Raw genomic sequence first — 19,453 nt, 5'->3', positions numbered from 1 at the left:
GACCAGCACATAAATAAATTTTGATGAATGAACATGAATGTACAGTCTTACATTATAATTCTTTCATATCGTGCTAGTGTAGACTAAATGTAACCACTTATTATGTGATCTTGAGCAAGTTATTTGGCCACTCTATAACTCTGTTTACTCATAAAATGTAAATTCAATTAGTAATGTATGTGTGAGTGTGTTTAGCACAATATTATATGAGAAAGTGTTTAGAACAGTGTCTGTCTTCTCATGAGGATTCTCATTTGAGTATACAGTATGGGAAAGTAGTGTATAGGGTAGTAAAGATTGTTTCATCTCTAAGCTATATTATCACATTTCTTACATGGGTCTTATTCCAGCAATTAATTCCTACACAGTAATAAAGTTTATACAGCATGATCTAAAAATTCAAATAAAAAATATTTTCAATCTAGCCTAGTAATTTTAATGTTGGTTTTAAAGACTCAACCAGAGCCTCCTTGAATGTATGCTTTAGAAACATGTAAACTTGGTGGCACAGTGGATAGAGCGTTGGCCTGGGACACAGAGGACTCGGGTTCTAAAACCCCAGTTTGCCAGCTTGAGCACAGACTTATCCAGCCTCAGCAAGAGCTCAGCAGCCTGAGTGCAGGGATGATGGTTTGAGTAAGAACTTGACATGACCCCATGGTTGCTGGATTGAGCCCAAGGTCACTTGCTTGAGCAAGGGGTCACTGGCTCGGTTGTAGACCCCTGGTCAAGGCACGTGTGAGAAAGCAATCAGTGAACAACTAAGGTGCTGCAATGAAGAGTTGATGTTTCTCATCTCTCTCTTTTCCTGTATGTCTGTCCCTCTCTGTCCCTGTCTCTCTTACTAAAAACAAACAAACAAAAAATGTAAACTTGATGTTTTGGGGGAAATCTGTTCATCAGAAAATATATTAAAATACTTTTTTATGAATTATTTCTCATTTCTACTAAGAATACATTTTAAATTAATATTATAACACTTCTAAGAGAATTAAATCTTTCCAGGAAGTAATCCAGAAATTTAGAATTTTAAAGTAACTGAAACATTAAATTACATGATTTCTCGATCTATGGGGATAATGTAATTAACTACCACATATCAGAATATATTTTTGTTGTGTTTGGCAAGAATGGCATGTTTTCTAGCTCATAAAAAGGCTCAATGAAAAGGGCTGTTTCTATAAGAACAAATTGTGCTTCTAAAGCAATATGTTTATTTCTATAACGAACTGATTGCCTTTTTTTTTAACATATTAGACATTTTCTTGAGATGACAAAATAGAGACATATGAAAACATAACATTAATATAAAATGCATCTAGTGGTACATATTGCAAGTTTAATTCACCAATCACATTCTAATAAAAAATCAATTTCTAGTTTGTGCCTGAAAATGTCCTTGTCAAATTCCTGCAAAGATTTCTTTTCTTGAAAGTTCCCATTTATTGAAGCTACATCTATAAAGTTACATTTACTGGCAAAAGCTGGGAATCTCTGCAGTAGAGCATCTTTATTTACAAAGGAATCATTATGGGTACCCTTGCCAAGGTTATAGACATCTTCATCAAAACTTTTTCATTTCCAGGAGAAATTAAGGATCTGTGTTAATATACTTTAAATACAGAAGGGTGGGTGATGTTAGCAAAAATGGTAGAATAAAAATCTTTGAAAAATTTCTCCTCTATTAAAAGAATAAAAAATTAGTAAAAGTTGTATTTCAGAATTAATTTTTTCAGAATTCTGATAATTAACCCAAGTATTACAGCAATCTGGAAACATTTATTGAAGAAAACTTGGCCAAATTTTTTAAGAACAGCAAACTTTGTGGCATTTGAACTTGTTGTACTTCCACTCTTCCCACTCTCTTCAACTCTCAGTATCCATGAAAACCAACAACCAACAATAATGTAAAACAGGCAGCCTCACAGTCACAGGAGGGAGCAGAAAGCAGTTGGAGTTCCTTTAAAACTCGTTCTCACAGAACTGTCATTATCTGACATGTCTGGAAGATTCAACTTGCAACACTGTCTATATGTAATTTTATATTGAGCTCACTCAGTGGGAAAAGACTTTTCCTAGAGCATTTGTCAAAAACAATGAGAGGCAATTATTTAATGGTGCAAAAACAATTGGGAAAAAACAATAGGATAACCAAACAGCGTAAAAGGAAAAGCGGAGGGATGAAATGTCCCTAAGGACATTGTGAAGTTCCAACCTATTACTGGGAATCTAGAAACCACAGACATATAAGGAACTATACACATGCCCAGAACTCTGCATATTCAGGAAAGATTGATAAGGTCCCAAGCTCTCAATTCTGGCTTACATTTAAGCTCTACAAGAGGAGGAAAAAAAAAAAAAAACTAAGCAAGAGTTCTTTTAATTTTTATTTTTAACAGCCCCACTGAATATAGAAAGTATGCCCCCAAATGAACACAGAACTTCTCAAAAATACTTAGACACTTCTTGTTTCCAGTTGTTTAAGGAAATCTCTGTCCATAAATTAATTATCCACTAAACCAGCTGAGCAATCTTCAGTAGCCATACATGACAAGAATGCAGACATTATAAATTTAGATCAGTCACTTAATAACTAGTAATAACAGTCCCTGAAGAATAATAATTAGATTTCTAGTGTTGACACACTATATTGTTTAAAACATCCAGTTTTCAACAACAAATTAAGAACTAGGCAAAGTAAAAAAAAATGTGGCCAATGTACAATGTAAAAAAGAGAATCAAAAAAGACTGTCCTTGCCTGACCTGTGGTGGCGCAGTGGGATAAAGCGTCGCCCTGGAACACTGAGGTTGCTGGTTCGAAACCTTGGGCTTGCCTGGTCAAGGCACATATGGGAGTTGATGCTTCCTGCTCCTCCCCCTTCTCTCTGTCTCTCTCTTTCTCTCTCACTCCTCTCTCTTTAAAAATCAATAAATAAAATATAAAAAAAAATCTTAAAAAAAAAAAGACTGTCCCTGAGGAAGTCCAAGCATTGGACTCCTAGAGAAAGAATTTAGATCAGCTCTTTTAAATATATATTTTCAAAGAATTAAAAAAAAAAACTATGTCTACAGAACTAAAAGAAAGTGTAAAATTAAAGTGTTACCAAATAAAAAATATAAATGAAATTTGAAAACAGGTCAATTTAACTTATCCAGTCTGAGAAACAGGGAAAAAAGTATAAAGAAAAATTATCAGTATCAAAGACCTATGAAACACCATACAGCATCTCAACCTATGAATAATGAGTGTTCCAAAAGAAGAAAGAGAAAAGAAAGATAGAGAATGAATATTTGAAGAAATAATTGCAAAAAACTTCCAAGACTTTATGAAAAAAATAACACACATATTTAAGAAATTAACCATATTATAGGTAGCATAAATTTAGAGATTCATGCCTGGACACATCATTATCAAACAGTTAATAATCAAAGACAAATTGGGAGTTCAAAAGGGATTAAAAAAGAAAAGACTCATCATGGTACAAGAATTTCTCAACAAGATTAAAAGCTAATTTCTACTCAGAAACCGTGGAGATAGAAACCACTGGGATAATACTTTTAAAGTATTGTATAAAATGGACTAGTCACTAAAAATTCTCTATCTAGAAAAATATCCTTTGAAAATGAAGGAGAAAATGAAAAATTTCCCAAAAAAAACAGAAACTGAGAGAATCTATCACAATCAAATCTGCCCTACAAAAAATACTGAAGGGAGCTCTTTGGGCTGAAAGGACATACGACAGTAACTCTGTACTATGCGAAGAAATAAAGAGTACCAGAAAAGGTAACTATGGAGGTAAATACAAAAGTTTAAATGTCCATTTTTGTTTCAAATCTTCTTTTTCTTTATCTTACTTGAAAGATAAATACATAAAGAATAATTATAAATCTGTGTTGATGGGCACACAATGCATAAAGATGTAATTTTTATGATAATAAAAATTATCAAAATAAGGGAATGATGTTAGAGAGAAGCCAAATGTTATATGCTATTGAAATTCAATTAATTATTTATAATAATCTAAACTCAATTGTTATAAATTAAAACATTAATTGTAATCTCCAGGTAACAGCTGGGAAAAAAAACCTCTAAAATTTACATATATGTATTTTAAACACATTAAACATTTTTGTTTCTGTCTTGGCATTTAAGGAGTTTGGAAGTTATTGCTTCATCAAAGATAAAAAGGGTATTGCATAAAAGTTAAAGGGTCACTACTTTAAGAAAATATAATAATCCTTAATGTATATGTATCTACCCACTTCAAGCAAAAACTAATAGAACTACAGGGAGAAACATTTAAGTCCAGTACCATAATTGAATATTTTAATGGCCTGCTATTAGAAAGGTTAGATCCAACAGTCAGAAAACAGGAAGGGTATAGTTGAACTCAATAGCACCATTATTCAGTATATATAATAGACATCTATAGACTATCCAACAACAGCAAATTATACATACTTCTCCAGCCCACACTGAATATTTATCAAGATAGATTACATCCTAGTACGTAAAAAACACCTTAAATAATTTAAAAGAATAGAAATTATATAATGTTCGCTCTCAGACTGCAATAAAATTAAACTAAAACTCAATTACAGAAAAATAACTGGAAAATCCCCAAATACATGAAAAGTAAACCAAGATGTTTGCAGTCAAAGAAGAAATCTCAAGAAAAGTTTTTAAATAGTTTTAACTAAATGAGAATAAAAATACAACATCAAAATTTGTGGAATAAAATGAGAATTGTACTTAGGGAAAATTGAACTGAATGCATACTTCAGAAAAGGAGTAATGTCTAAAATCAGTCATCTAAGTTTTCATATTATAAAACTAAAAAAAGAGCAAATTAAATAAAAAGAAAGTAGAAGAAAAGAAAAATTACAATAGAAATGGATGAAATTAAAAAATAGTAAATCAGTAAAGAGTATCAACAAAACCAAAGTTTGCTTTTGGCAAGACCAATAACAGAGATCAGCCTCTAGCCAGACTAAATAGAAGAGAGAAAGAGAGAGAACACAAATTACTAATAACAGAAGTTAAAGAGAAGACATTACTATGGATCCCATGAGTATTAAAAAGATAAGGGAATATTTCAAACAACTCTATGTTTCAAATTTGATATCCTAGATAAAAAAAAGACTAATTTCTCAAAACACACAAAGAGTTAAAATTCACCCAAAAATAGACAATTTGAATGGCCTTTATCTACTAATGAAGTTGACTTAATAATTAATAAACTTCTAAAAAAACAAAACAAAACACTAAGCCCCGATGGGTTCACTGTTAATTTCTATGCAACATTTAGAAAAGAAATTACACCAATTTTATATGGTATCTTTTAGAAGACAGAAATAAAGAGAATACTTAGTATTCTCATTCTATGAGACCAGCATTATTCTACAATGTACAAAACACAGGCAAAGATATTACAAGTAAACAACAAGAAAACAAACAAAACTACAGACCAATGTCTCTCATAAATTAGATGCAAAATCCTCAACAAAATATTAATAAATTGAATCTAAAAATGAAAAAAATTATGTACTACAATCAAGTGGTAGTTATCACATTATACAAGGACAGCTGAACATTTCAAAGTTAATTAATATAATCCATCACATTAACAGGTTAAAAGAAAAATCAAATGATCATATCAAAATATGCAGAAAAAGCATTTGATAAAACTCAACATCCATTCATGATCAAAAAAAACAAATTCTCTTAGCAATTAGGAATAGAGAAGAACTCCCTCAATTCAATAAAAATATCTATAAGAAACTTACAGCTAACACCATATTTCATAGTGAGAAGCTAAAAGCTTTCCTACTAAGATCAGGAACAAGGCTAAGATGTGCCCTCTCATCACTCCTTCAACAACACACTAAAAATTCTACTTAATGAGATAAAATAGAATAAGATAAAATAAGTAAGATTAAAAAAGGAAAGTAAAATTATATTGATTGAGAAGAACATAATAAATTGTTCAGTGATAATATGATTGTCTTAAAAAATTAACTACAAAACTAGATCTAACAAGTATAGCAGGATTTCAGAATATAAGATTAATGTACAAAAGTCAATCACCATATATACTAGCAATGAGCAAGTGGAATTTGAAATTAAAAACACAGTTTCATTTACATTAGCACTCCTAAAATAAAATAGGTATTAGTCTAACAATATATGTGCAAGATCTTTCTGAAAAATATTATAAAACTCTGATGAATAAAAATTAATGAATGAAAAAATAATAAAGAGATATTCCATGTATATGGATAGGAAGACTCAATATTGTTATGATGTCAGTTCTTCACAACTGCTTCTACAGATTCAATGCAATGCCAAACAAAATCCCAGTAAATTAATTTATGAATATTTTTAATTTTTATTTTATTAATTTTAGAGGGAGAAAGGGAGAGGGAAAGAGAAAGACAGGAACATCGATCCATTCCTTTATGTTCCCTGACCGGGGATTAAACTGGCAACCTCTGCACTTGGGGACAATGTGCTAACTAACCGAGCTATCCAGCCAGGGCTAGTTTATGGATATTGACAAACTGATTCTATAGTTTATATATAAGGTGGGGCAAAAGTAACTTTCTAGTTGTTTATATGGAAAATAATAAAATAGATAATACATAATAATGCAAGAATAAACTCTGTGATTTATGTATTCACAGCTGTAAACCTACACTTACCTCACCCTGAATAGAGAGAAAAGACTCAGACTAACCAACACAATGTTGAAGGAGAAGAACAAAGTCAGAGAAACTGAAACTATTCAATATCAAGACTTACTATAAATCTGTACTAATAGGGCAGTGTAGTATTAGTGAAAGAATAAACAAATAGATCAATGGAGCAGGACAAAGAGCCCAGAAATAGATTTGTATACATATAGTCAACTGATCTTTAAAGGAACAAACACAATGCAATGGAACAAGGACAGTATTTTCAACAAATGGTGCTGGAACAGATGGACAACCACATGAGAAAAAGGGGGGGGGGGGCATTTAGAGCCAGACCTTAACACACTTCACAAAAAGTAACTCAAAATGGATTACAGACTTAAATGTAAAATGTAAGTCTATAAGTCTCCTAGAAGATAACATAGCAAAAAATATAGATGCCTTTGGGTTTAAAATGACTTTTTTTGTGTGTTTACAATGACTTTTTAGATATGACTCTAAAGGCAAAAATCTATTAGAGAAATGATTGATAAAAAGTACTTTATTAGCCTGACCAGGTGGTGGCACAGAGCATCGAAATGGGACGCTGAGGATCCAGGTTCAAAACCCCAACGTTGCCAACTTAAGTACGGGCTCCTCTGGTATAAGCAAGGCTCGCCAGCTTGACTGTAAGGTTGCTGGCTTGAGCAAGTGGTCACTCGGTTTGCTGTAGCCCCTCTGTCAAGGCACATCTGAGAAAGCAATCAATGAAAAACTGATATGCCGCAAGGAAGAATTGATGATTCTCATCTCTCTCCCTTCCTGTCTGTCTGTCCCTGTCTGTCCCTCTCTCTGTCTCTGTCACAAAAAAATAAATTAATTAAATTAAATAAAAAAATTTTTAAAAAGTACTTTATTAAAAAAAATTTTTTTTTGCCTGAACTATGGTGGCACAGTGGATAAAGTTTTGACCTAGAATGCAGAGGCCAATGGTTCAAAATCATTGGCTTGCCCAGTCAGGACACATATGAAAGATGATGCTTTCTGTTCATCTCCCCTTCTCTCTCTCTCTCTCTCTCTCTCTTTCTCTCTCTCTTTCTCCTCACTAAAATTAATTAAAATTTTTTTTTATATTTTGCTCAGTGACTAATACAATCAAGAGAATAAGAAGTCAATTCAGACTGATAGAAAATATTTATAAGACATATCTGAGAAAGAACTTGGATCCAAAATATACAAAGAATTCTTACAATTCAATAAGAAGAAAACAAACAACCTAATTTAAAAGTGAGCAAAAGACCTGAACAGACACCTCATCAAAGAAGATATACACATGACAAATAGGCATAAATATGCTCTACAATATCTATCATTAAGGACTTGAAAATTAAAACAATAAAGAGATACCATAGATGTATGCATATCAGAATGATGAAAATTCAAAACACCGACAACACAAAATGCTGGTGGAGCACCAGGAACTCTCATTAATTGTTGGTGGGAATGAAAAATCATACAGATACTTTGGAGGTCAATTTGACAGTTTTTAAAAACCAGACCCTGGCTGTTTGGCTCAGTGGTAGAGTGTTGGCCTGGAATGTGGGTCTCCCCGATTCGATTCCCCATCAGGGCACACAGTCAAAGCGACCATCTGCTTCTCCACCTCCCCCCCTCCCCTTCTCTCTATTTTTCTCTCTCTTTCCCACCCTCAGCCATGGCTCAATAGGTTTGACTGCATCATCCCTGGGTACAGAGGTTGGCTCTATGGAGCCCCCACTTCAAGAGCTTAAAATAGCTCGATCGCAAGCATGACCCCAGCTGGGCAGAGCATCAGCCCCACACAGGGGGTTGCCAGGTGGACCCCAATCAGGGTGTATGCAGGAGTCTGTGTCTCCATCTCCCCTACTCTCACTTGGAAAAGTAGAAGAAAAAAAATACCTTTACCATGTGCTCCAGTGATCATACTCCTTAGTATTTATCCAAACAAATTGAAAACTAATATCCACACAAAACCCTGCATATGAATGTTTATGGCAGCTTTATTGATGATTACCTAACCATAGAAGCAATCAAGTTGTTTTTCAGTAGGTGAATGGCTAAATTAACAGTGGTACATCCAGATAATAAAATACTATTCATTGCTAAAAAAGAAGTCAGCTATAAACCACAAAAAGACATTATGAAATTTTGACATAAGAAAGCTGTTCATGTTTAAGGTCAAATTAGAAATCAGTAAAAAATAAATTTGGGGAAAATTCCCCAATAAAAGATATCTAAAAATATATATTGAACTCTTTGAGTTTAAAATCTAACTGGAAGTTGAAACTAAAAATTTTGAGTAGAGGACAGAGGTTTTTTCTTGAAATTTATAAAAAAAAAACACATTAGTGGCCTTGTGCTGATATAGACAAATTACTTCTAATTTTGGAATTGCTTTATCATGATCTAGGAGGAGTTTTTTTTTTTAAGAGAAACTATACCCTAATCATCACCAAATATTTTTACCCTCTAATTTTAATCCTAATTCTTACAATAAAACTAGCTTTGCCTATATGTTTTTCAAATTGTTGCTCAGTTGAAGCAAAATGATTATGTAAAATGAAAGCTCAAAGGGATATTGTAAGTAGCAATTTCTCAAGTTAAAGTATTAGTCAAAAGCTAAGTGTTTTAACTACTATAATAAAACATGCTCCTTCTACCAGAAGATTCTAGTTATTTTGATTTGCTAAATATTTATTTTATACATCTTCTAAACACTGCAGGGATTATAGCAATAATTGAGATTCCGATTCAGTCCTCAGCAAACTTGTGATCTATTCAGCAGATGGTGCTCATAAGACAAGCACACAAATAACTTCAATTACATGCAAAACGTAGTAAATGCAATGATTAAGGCATGAAAGCCTATAGTGATTCAAAAGGAGAGTTTATACATCCACTTAGAGTACTTAGGAAAAATTTTATTTAAAACAATGGTTCTCAACCTTGAACGCTCATTAGTATCACCTTGGGAACTATAGGAAACCTTCATGACCAGACTTTATTCCAGACCAAATAAATTAATATATCTCTGGCAAGTGGCCTGAAAATCAAGATTATTTTTAAGGTTCCTGGGCGATTCTAATATGCAGCCAACTTTGAGAGTCATTGATATAAAAGATGAGGTAAAGAAGAAATAATTAGAATTACATAATGAGATAAATTTCAATCGAAAGGCGTGGAATATTGGAGCACTGAAAGAATGCTCTCCTCATATAGTTAACATATTTTTATTCCCCAAATCTCAACTCAGGTACAATATTTTGTAAAAAGCTTTGCTTGACTTCACCAATGATAATAATAATGTTAATAATGGTAATAAAAGCTGATTCATTTTAAAGCCCTTGTTTAAGTATCATTCTAAGCACTTTAAATATACTTCAATATTTAATCTTCCAAACAACACAAGGAGATGTATAGATAGCGTTATTGTTCTCATTTTACATGAAAGAAGGAGAAATAACCTGGCAAATTTACACAACTAAGAGTGGCAGAACTGGGATTCAAATATAGTAACACAGAAATCCATGTTTTTAAACATGACTAACTGGAGTTAGATGGTTCTTATCAAGACCCTCATAGAACCCATGCATACTTCAATCATACCATGAGTCACATTATACTATCAATGTTTATTGGATTTTTGTCTTCCACTAATCATTCACTTAATAAACAATTATTGAGCACATTCTCTGTGCCATATAATGTACTTGTTACTAGAAATACAAAGTCCCTTACTTTACAATTTATCTGTGAAGAAATTTTAGTTTAGAGTAGAGATCACTGAATTACAATTCACAGGCCAAATTCTGCTGGCCACCTGTTTTTTATCAATACATTGTTAATGAATTATGCTCACTGGTTTATTACCTACAGCTTCCTTTACATTCAACATCAGAATGGAGTAGTTGTGATGAAGACCATTTGGCTGCAAAGTCTAAAATTTATTATCTGGTCCTTTATTGAAAAGGTCTGCCAATCCCTGGTCTAGAAATTAGTACAACTAAAAATATCATGAATGAATGAAATAAGGCATATGCAAAGGTGCCCAACATACTATGGGGTGATAAAAGAGATACCTAGGTTAGGTTTGAGGGTCAGCGAAAGTTTTCTGTAAGACATAGCTGGGCTAATCTTGTAAGGCAGAGTACCATTAACTAGACAAAAAAAAAGCAGCCAGACTTGTCAGTGAGATTCGGCAGGGAAATTGTTTAGTGGTGATCCAAGGAGCTAGAATAATGGCAATAGGAATAAAGAGGGTCTATAGGTTTACTATATATATATATATATATATATATATATATATATATAAATTAGTTCTATATAACTTATGAAAATATATCTTTGAGTTCTTTACTTTAAATAGGTAACATAGTTAGTGGTGCTTATAGTTGGGACGTACTAAATAGTTGTTTACAGAAAATATTAAGTCCTAAGTAAAGGAAGTTTATTTTAAAATGAAAGAAAATATTTGCCTGTATTAGTCCTTAAAATCATTGAACTATAAGCATTATGATTCTTTCACCCACTGCCCTAGAGTGAAAAACTACCACTTTTTCATTGTTTTCCATAGTATAGATGCATATATCTATTAACAATGCAGTTTTACAAATGAGAAATGGTTGCAATGTACTTTACCTGGAAAATTCATAGGCAATTCAAATGGTTGTGGAGATTCGTGACCTTCAGTGTGCTCACAAATTTCAGCTATGATCTTCTTAATATTGAGACCAGTAATTTTAATTACTTCTCCTGTTGACAAACAGCATTCATTTCCAAACATTTCATAAATAGAACCTGAAAAAAGAAGAGTAAATACAGTTCTTAGAGAAGAATTAAATCATGAAGAACAACATAGGAGTCAAAAGCTTCATTTTAAGTGGTTTTATTCAGTTCCTCTCTTAGCTGCCTACTAAATAGGAATTTAATCAAGCTTGGCAAATGTACAGCACGTATCAGGAAAAATATTAGATTTTCACTTCATCCACTGGGTAAGGTAGAAACAATCTTATTTTTATTATTATTATAAATTGAATTTATGGTTTCTTCAGCACCTTTAGCTCATCTTTCCAAGGTCACACTACAAGCATATCTTTCTCTATTGGGATTTATGATCTATTTTTGCAGGGTCACAGAATTAAGCTTATATGAGTCAACAATGATCTAAGTAAGCACTGAAAACAAGGATGTAATACAATCCAAGATCCAAAGACAAAGGGTCTGAGCTCCTGGGCTTTACATCAAGAGCATCATATCTGTTGCTTGACCCAGTTCTCTTCATCATTGTGAATATAAGACTTTTGTCCGTTTTATTTCCTGATTTTTGACAAGTCTGAAACTCTCTTCATATCTTTATGGCAATAGAGGGCAGACCAACCCAGATAAACTGAAAAGCTTCATTTTAATTCAGGACTTCATTCTCCTTCCGAACTTCCTATGCTCTCCACTCATTTATTTTTCTCTTCTATCTCCTGAGGGATGGAGAGCAAGCAGTGAGATGCCAGAAGATGAGCAACAGGAAAGAGCAAGAAAAAAGGCAAAAATTTCTGGGTAATTTACCCCCAGTAAAAAGGGAACAACCCAAAAAAACTACATATCTGGTATATTATCCATTTATAGTTAAGCAGTAAATAAACTAAAGGTTGATGTTAGTAAAATTAGAAAATTATTATAGAGTTTAACATATCATTTTTTTCTGTACCTCCAATATAATTTATATCATCTTAAGCACAATAAAAAGTGAACAATATAAACACAAGATTTCAGGTTCGTTTTTGTTTTCTGAATTTTTCTCTATTGAACCTTCTCCTCTCGGAACCTTGCTGGACATATAGCTACCACCTAAAACATTATTGTAGCATTAACAGGTATAACAGTTGTTAAGACTGACATCTATTCTAGCTTTCAGGAACTCTGCTATTGCATCAAAATCTCAATAGAGATCAGAGGGAACTCCCAAACTAAAATAATTTGAGAAGGTTCTAACAAAGGGGCAATCTGCACAGAGACACAATCAGTTCTAGGCAACACAAGAAAAGAAATACTCTGATCTCACTCTTCTCCCTCTATTTGATTCTCTGCCGGGGCTCTTCACTGGCTGAATTCAGCCAGAAGCCAGAGGACAAGGGAGGGGCTGATGCCCTCACAGAAGTCACCTCCTGAGCAGAGTGAAAATGAAAATCCAGCACATCACACTTACTGTTCATTTTTTAAAGAAGGACCATTTTTGCAGACAGGTTAGTGTATCTGCTCCTCCAGTTTTAGTGTGTGTGTGTATGTGTGTATGTATATGTGTGTGTGTGTGTGTGTATATATATATATATATATATATATATATATATATATATGTATGTATTTTTTTTTGTATTTTTCTGAAGTTGGAAACAGGGAGGCAGTCAGACAGACTCCCGTATGCGCCCAACCGGGATCCACCCGGCACGCCCATCTGGGGCATCGCTCTGTTGCAACCAGAGCCACTCTAGCACCTGAGGCAGAGGCCACAGAGCCATCCTCAGCGCCCGGGCCAACTTTGCTCCAATGGAGCCTTGGCTGCAGGAGGGGAAGAGAGAGACAGAGAGGAAGGAGAGGGGGAGGGGTGGAGAAGCAGATGGGCGCTTCTCCTGTGTGCCCTGGCTGGGAATCGAACCTGGGACTCCTGCACACCAGGCTGATGCTCTACCACTGAGCCAACTGGCCAGGGCCAAGTGTATATTTTTGTAACTCCCTTATTTTCTCATACTCTTCCCTTAATGATGTGTTCATACTTTTCATTAACTTCAATACATAGTGTTATCAGCCATCACAAATCCTTTGTAGAACAAATTAGGATATTAAAAAAATAATAATAAATCCATAATGAAATTTTTCTCTAACAAACTCAGACTAGTTCATTTCTATGATCCTCTTCCGGCAATTAATTACATACTAACATTTTATATCTTCAGTGTTATCTCATCCTCTAGTTAACTTTTTATGACTTTAGTTTTTATTACTCCCAATTCAATTTTAAGCTTTATGAAATAAAATGTTGCCTTCTATTATTACATAACTAGAACACATTTACTTCCTTTCTTCATTTATTTAACAATATTTAATTAAAACCTACTATGTGTCAGGCATTGTGATTGACAGCAAGCATCTAAGACAAAATACATAGCCTTCCTGCCAACCCCCCACAGAAGCACTGTCTTGAAGGGCAGAGCCAAGTAAGCAGATATTGCAAAAGATTATGAGAGAGCTACAATTTAGGAAATATGGGGCATTGTAGGAGGATATTAGAGAAATTTAATTAAGAAATTACATGGGAAAGAGATTAGGGAAGGATTCCTGGAGGAGATGACAGCTGAAGTGTTTTAAAGGAGGTATCACAAGATATCAGGACAGGCAGAGGAAATAGTATTTGAAATTGTACTGAGATCTAATACTTCCTGGAAATTTAAAGTAGCTTGTTATGTCTCATATATACAGTAAGAGAAGTGTGAGAAAGAGACTAGAAAAGTAGAGGTAGTCCAGATCATGCAGCATGTTTATGAAATTAAACAAAAAGGCCACTAAAAATCTGAAGCAACCCAAAAGTCAAAAGAATCTACATTTTTAGTTATCAGCATCTAAGAGCTAATTAATACCAATTATTGAGCGGACATATGTGTCTGAGTGGGAGCTTGTTAGAATCTTGGCCAGACCCTAAACCTGTTGATTCAGAACCTGCATTTTTAACAAAACCCCAGATGATTCATAAGCACATTAACATTTGGAAAGCATTGTTCAAGGCAACAAATGTATAACTAAAACAGTTTCCGTTCTGAGAATGTTGTAGAACTAACCAGAGAAAGGAGAATGTCGCTTGCAGAAGAAGCATTCAGTGCCACTGAGGTAAAGTATGTTGAAAATGGAAACAAAAAACGGAAAGATTTTAAGTAAGAAAGTGATATAACTTTTCTTTGTCACACAGAACATGATGTAACCTATTCCATTTTAGCTGAAATCTATTAGGCTTAATTTCAATGCAATGAATGTCCAATCGTAGATGTAATGTATATCAAACTGACTAATCTGGAATACCATTCTTTTCCAAGGCTTCGTTGAAATTTAAAATTAAAAGGTGAATTTATGTAAGATTACATGACAATTAATAGAGAATAAAAGCCTGAGTATTCTATGAAGAGAAAATTGTGTTTTAGTCAACATGCAAAAACTTCTGACTCTTCATGTCTCTTTCCAAACATGTCTCTCCTTTAGAAAAAAATGTCACTTCTTTTCAGTCCCAAGAGGAATAAAACCTGAAAATACTAATCTTTTACTTTTATCTTTTTTTGTAATTTCAACTTTTCTCTAACCAAGAAAGCTGTTAATTTACTTTCAATAAAGAGAATGTTTGCAACACCCAACACTAGAAAGTTATGTTCATGATAGGTGACAAGAACATACCTGAAACTTGGAGTCTTGTACTATATTGTCAGTACAATGTTTCTTAAAATATACTTTTTTCTAAGTAAAAATATTAAACAGCTAATTTTTTAAAATAGACAACTTTTATAATCTCAGAACAAATACCAATAATATGTGTAAATGCCTTTTAAAAATTTGCTGAGCCTAACCCAGCAGTGGCGCAGTGGATAGAGTGTCGGACTGGGATGCGGAGGACCCAGGTTCGAGACCCCAAAGTCGCCAGCTTGAGCACGGGCTCATCTGGTTTGAGCAAAGCTCACCAGCTTGGACCCAAGGTTGCTGGCTCGAGCAAGGGGTTACTCGATCTGCTGAAGGCCAGCGGTCAAGGCACATATGAGAGAGCTATCAATGAGCAACTAAGGTGTCACAATGAAAAACTGATGATTGATGCTTCTTATCTCTCTCCATTCCTGTGTGTCTGTCCTTATCATCCCTCTCTCTGACTCTCTCTCTGTCTCTGTAAAAAAATAAAAATAAAATAAAAATTTGCTGATATATGTCTGAACTAAGTGTTTGTGTATATGTAGATACAGATACTGAAATTGTTTTTAGTTCATTTTAACAAGACAGGTAATTTGAATATGCAAATCTATTAAATCTTTACAGACTGATTCTTCCCAAGTCAGAGCATATGTATTCAGGATAATGCCAAACATCAGAGAAAGCTGGAACAAAGCAGCCTGTTTTCAGTGATCAAACATCGCCCCTGAAGGCTGTAATGAAAGATCCATGTGCCTTTGAAATCACCTTCTCTAATGCCACTCTGCTCAATAGAAATGACACATTAATATCCTTTCATGAGCTCATTCCTTATTTGACAATTCATATAAGAAATGCTATGATCACATCAGAAGAGCAAAAACTATTGGTTCAATAGATTTTCTTCCATTTCCGCTACAAAGTTAATTATGTATGGCAACCAGGGAAGAGGAAACACATCATTTAGAAGGTTTTTTTCCCCTATTTTCAAAATTCACCCATTCTGTCCATCCTAAAGCTTCAGCTCATTTTCCTGGTTTCTTCAAGGCCCTCCTTAATTCCTTCACCTAAGTGAGAATTAATTCTCTACTCTGTGCTCTAATACAACTTTGTATGTATCTCCATTATACACCCTATGTTATTATTATCACAGCTTGCTACTAGTGTGTTATTTTCTTAGTATGATATTATTTATTTCAGAATTTATTATGAGATCACAAAGAAGAGATATCTCTTAACTCTATCCACACTTGTCCTCACATACACACTGCTAGCAGCACAGGTTTTGTCACTCAGTAGATTCTTAGTGAAGGTTGAGTTATCTCTTAGCTGTACTGTAAAATGACCATTATTCTGGATATGGTAGCATAGTAGTTCTTCTACATGAGTAGTTTAAAGTATGGCCTACCCAAAGCTGTGGCATGGCATGGGTTATATCTTCATTTTGTTTGTTTAATATCAAATGTACAAGTAGCTGGCCACCCTGGGAATTACCTAGACAAGGAACATTAGGGTAGATGATTCTATAATGTGAATCTCTTCTCATGTTTGCCACTTTACTACTATGTTTACCATTTTTATATTGCTGGACTGGAGGGTGAAATAAAATAATGAAATGATCTGAGATAAATTTGAAGTTTAGAAATTACATCTCTAAAGTTTGCTAGATATTGTATTACAGTGTATATAAAACCACATCAGGCCCTGGCCAGTTGGCTCAGCGGTAGAGCGTCGACCTGGCGTGCGGGGCACCCGGGTACGATTACCGGCCAGGGCACATAGGAGAGGCGCCCATTTGCTTCTCCACCCCCGCCTCCTTCCTCTCTGTCTCTCTCTTCCCCTCCCCGCAGCCAAGGCTCCATTGGAGCAAAGATGGCCCGGGCGCTGGGGATGGCTCCTTGGCCTCTGCCCCAGGCGCTGGAGTGGCTCTGGTCGCAACAGAGCGATGCCCCGGAGGGGCAGAGCATCACCCCCTGGTGGGCAGAGCGTCGCCCCCTGGTGGGCGTGCCGGGTGGATCCCGGTCGGGCGCATGCGGGAGTCTGTCTGACTGTCTCTCCCCATTTCCAGCTTCAGAAAAATACAAAAAAAAAAAAAAAACCACATCAGATTGGGGATACCAGCAGAGATTATCTTTACTCCTCATAAACAGGTAGATTATTCTTTAGAATGTAGTGGGGAAAAAAGCATAAAACAACAAGCTTGCAGCTTTACTAGAGGTAGATTCAAACTTAGATATTGGATATACCACAGAGAGGTATATCTGAAATTGATAGGAAATTATCTTTCAAGGTTATAGAGACTCTTACTCTGCCCTCAAAATATCAATATAAAAACAGCAAAGCATTGGCATTAGGCAGTAAGAAATGTGTCCACACTAAGAAGAACTAAGGTATAATCTCTTTTACTTATAAAAATACAGGGTTCTTCTTGTAAATTGGGGATATGAATGTTTTCCAGAAAGTCAAGTTTAAAGACAGATGTACTAGAGACAGCAGTGAATGTTGATTAAGTCTTTAAAAAGTCTGAATATGAGCAAGCAACGAGAGCTGCAACGAATTGGAAAGGCTGAAGCCAATAAAGCAGATCAAAATAGCAGTGAGACCAGAAACTAAAAGATGCCTAACTTTTCACTCTGAGTGAAGTACATGTCATTTAAATAAGTTTTAGTGGTCGAGGAAGATTCAAAGTTTTATATACCTTTATATATCAACTAAACACAATGTTTGTTTAAAGGAAGAATCAAGTTAGTAAATTAAATCATACTGTGCTAAGAGGGTTTGCAAGTTGGTGTTATGATAGGAGTCATCATTGTGACTCTTTGTGTTAACAATTATCGGAGCAAATGGATGTGGCTTGTGGGTTGATGAAATGAATATCCCTCCTACACATCTATAAATTATTTCCTTATGAAGGTGGAATACATCAGTGGTTCACCATCTCCTGACACTATTATTGACCAAATATTCTCCACGTTTCATTCGAATTTTAACCATCAAAATGCCATCATAAATAATAATATAATGTCTTATATGAGCAATGTCACATTGAAAGTTTAGTTTATTGCTTTAGGAAGGATGTGGTTTCTAGTAATTTTTTTATACTTTAATATACTTGCTTATATTTTATATCTTAAATGTTAAATAAGGATACTACAGACCTCTATAGCCATTAAAAATAGTAAACCTGTTCTCTACATCCATTTAATGACTATGTTCAATAAATACACTGGTTGAATTGATTATACAGAGGTTCTAATGCACTATAATGTGTTCATCCAGTGTATAAAAAATAAAGCATCACCATATTATAAATTTTCTCCATGTTTATTAGTATTAAACACTCATTAACTAGTCTGCTTATGAAATATAGTTTAGAAATTGAGAGTAAAGGTTTAAAAACCTTTGTAGGAATTCTGAAGTTATTTTATGCCCACTGAATTAAATAATACAAATATGCTTGTATTTATAGGTCTTTATTTTTATATTTTTATAACAATTTATTTGTATTGCATTTTACTAACATACCAGTCCATGATAGATTGTGAAAAAAAATAAATTGGATGTTCACCACAGATAGTTTGAGAAGTACTTCCCTAAAGCATTAATTACAAATGAATGACCATAGTCAGTGCAAGGAACCAGAATCTAGTTTAAGGCAGTTAGAGAGAGTATAATTTGAACATACTGAAAAAAGAAAGTTATAACTTAATACACAGAGTCTTAATCAGTATTATTAACTCATCTATCTCAGTGTCACCAGAAGCCCGGGTGCCGTGGCTAAAAGACAAGAATTTTAATCAACTTGACAGTAATACTTCTAATTGCAAATTACTATTACATTGGCATTCTCATTTGTACATTATGTTCTTCTGAGTTTTATAAGGCAGTGCTTGAGCCTAATTGACCCCTGATGCTTTGAATTGTTAGACCTACACAAGCTAAAGTGCAAAGCCACAAGCAGGTAAAATCCCCTAGGAAATAAATTCCATGAGTTCTATCTACCTAGTGTGTCAAGTATTGTCCATGACAGAGACAGCAAATATCTAGAGTGTGTTCTACCATTTTTCCCTCCCATCACTAATCATCCAATGCACATTTTCAGCTGAATCCATATGAGGCCTAATAATCCTCTTCAACATAAAGTTTCAGGTGACTATCCATCAATTGAAGAGGGCATGCCAGGTATAAATTATTCTCAGCCCAGTCCTATACTGTAACTTATCTTGCATTCTTTATGCCCCTTTGGATGATACTTATTTTTTAAGATTTTAAGCCTCATATTGGGCTAGTTTACTCCCAAAGGCTTAGTTAAAGA

The 19,453-nt window shown here is 34.2% G+C and overlaps 1 protein-coding gene across 1 annotated transcript in view; it reads right to left on the bottom strand.

The window, feature by feature from the left end:
• THEMIS (thymocyte selection associated) overlaps nucleotides 1-19,453 on the bottom strand; it is a 192,975-nt gene that overhangs the window by 138,540 nt on the left and 34,982 nt on the right. The window contains exon 2 of the mRNA XM_066373279.1: nucleotides 11,350-11,508. Coding sequence (XP_066229376.1) covers nucleotides 11,350-11,508 — 159 coding nt within the window. The remainder of the gene's footprint in view (nucleotides 1-11,349; nucleotides 11,509-19,453) is intronic.

The sequence above is a fragment of the Saccopteryx leptura genome, chromosome 3, assembly GCF_036850995.1.
Source record: "Saccopteryx leptura isolate mSacLep1 chromosome 3, mSacLep1_pri_phased_curated, whole genome shotgun sequence".
Lineage (NCBI taxonomy): Eukaryota > Metazoa > Chordata > Mammalia > Chiroptera > Emballonuridae > Saccopteryx > Saccopteryx leptura.
This window is presented reverse-complemented; position numbering and strand designations above follow the sequence as displayed.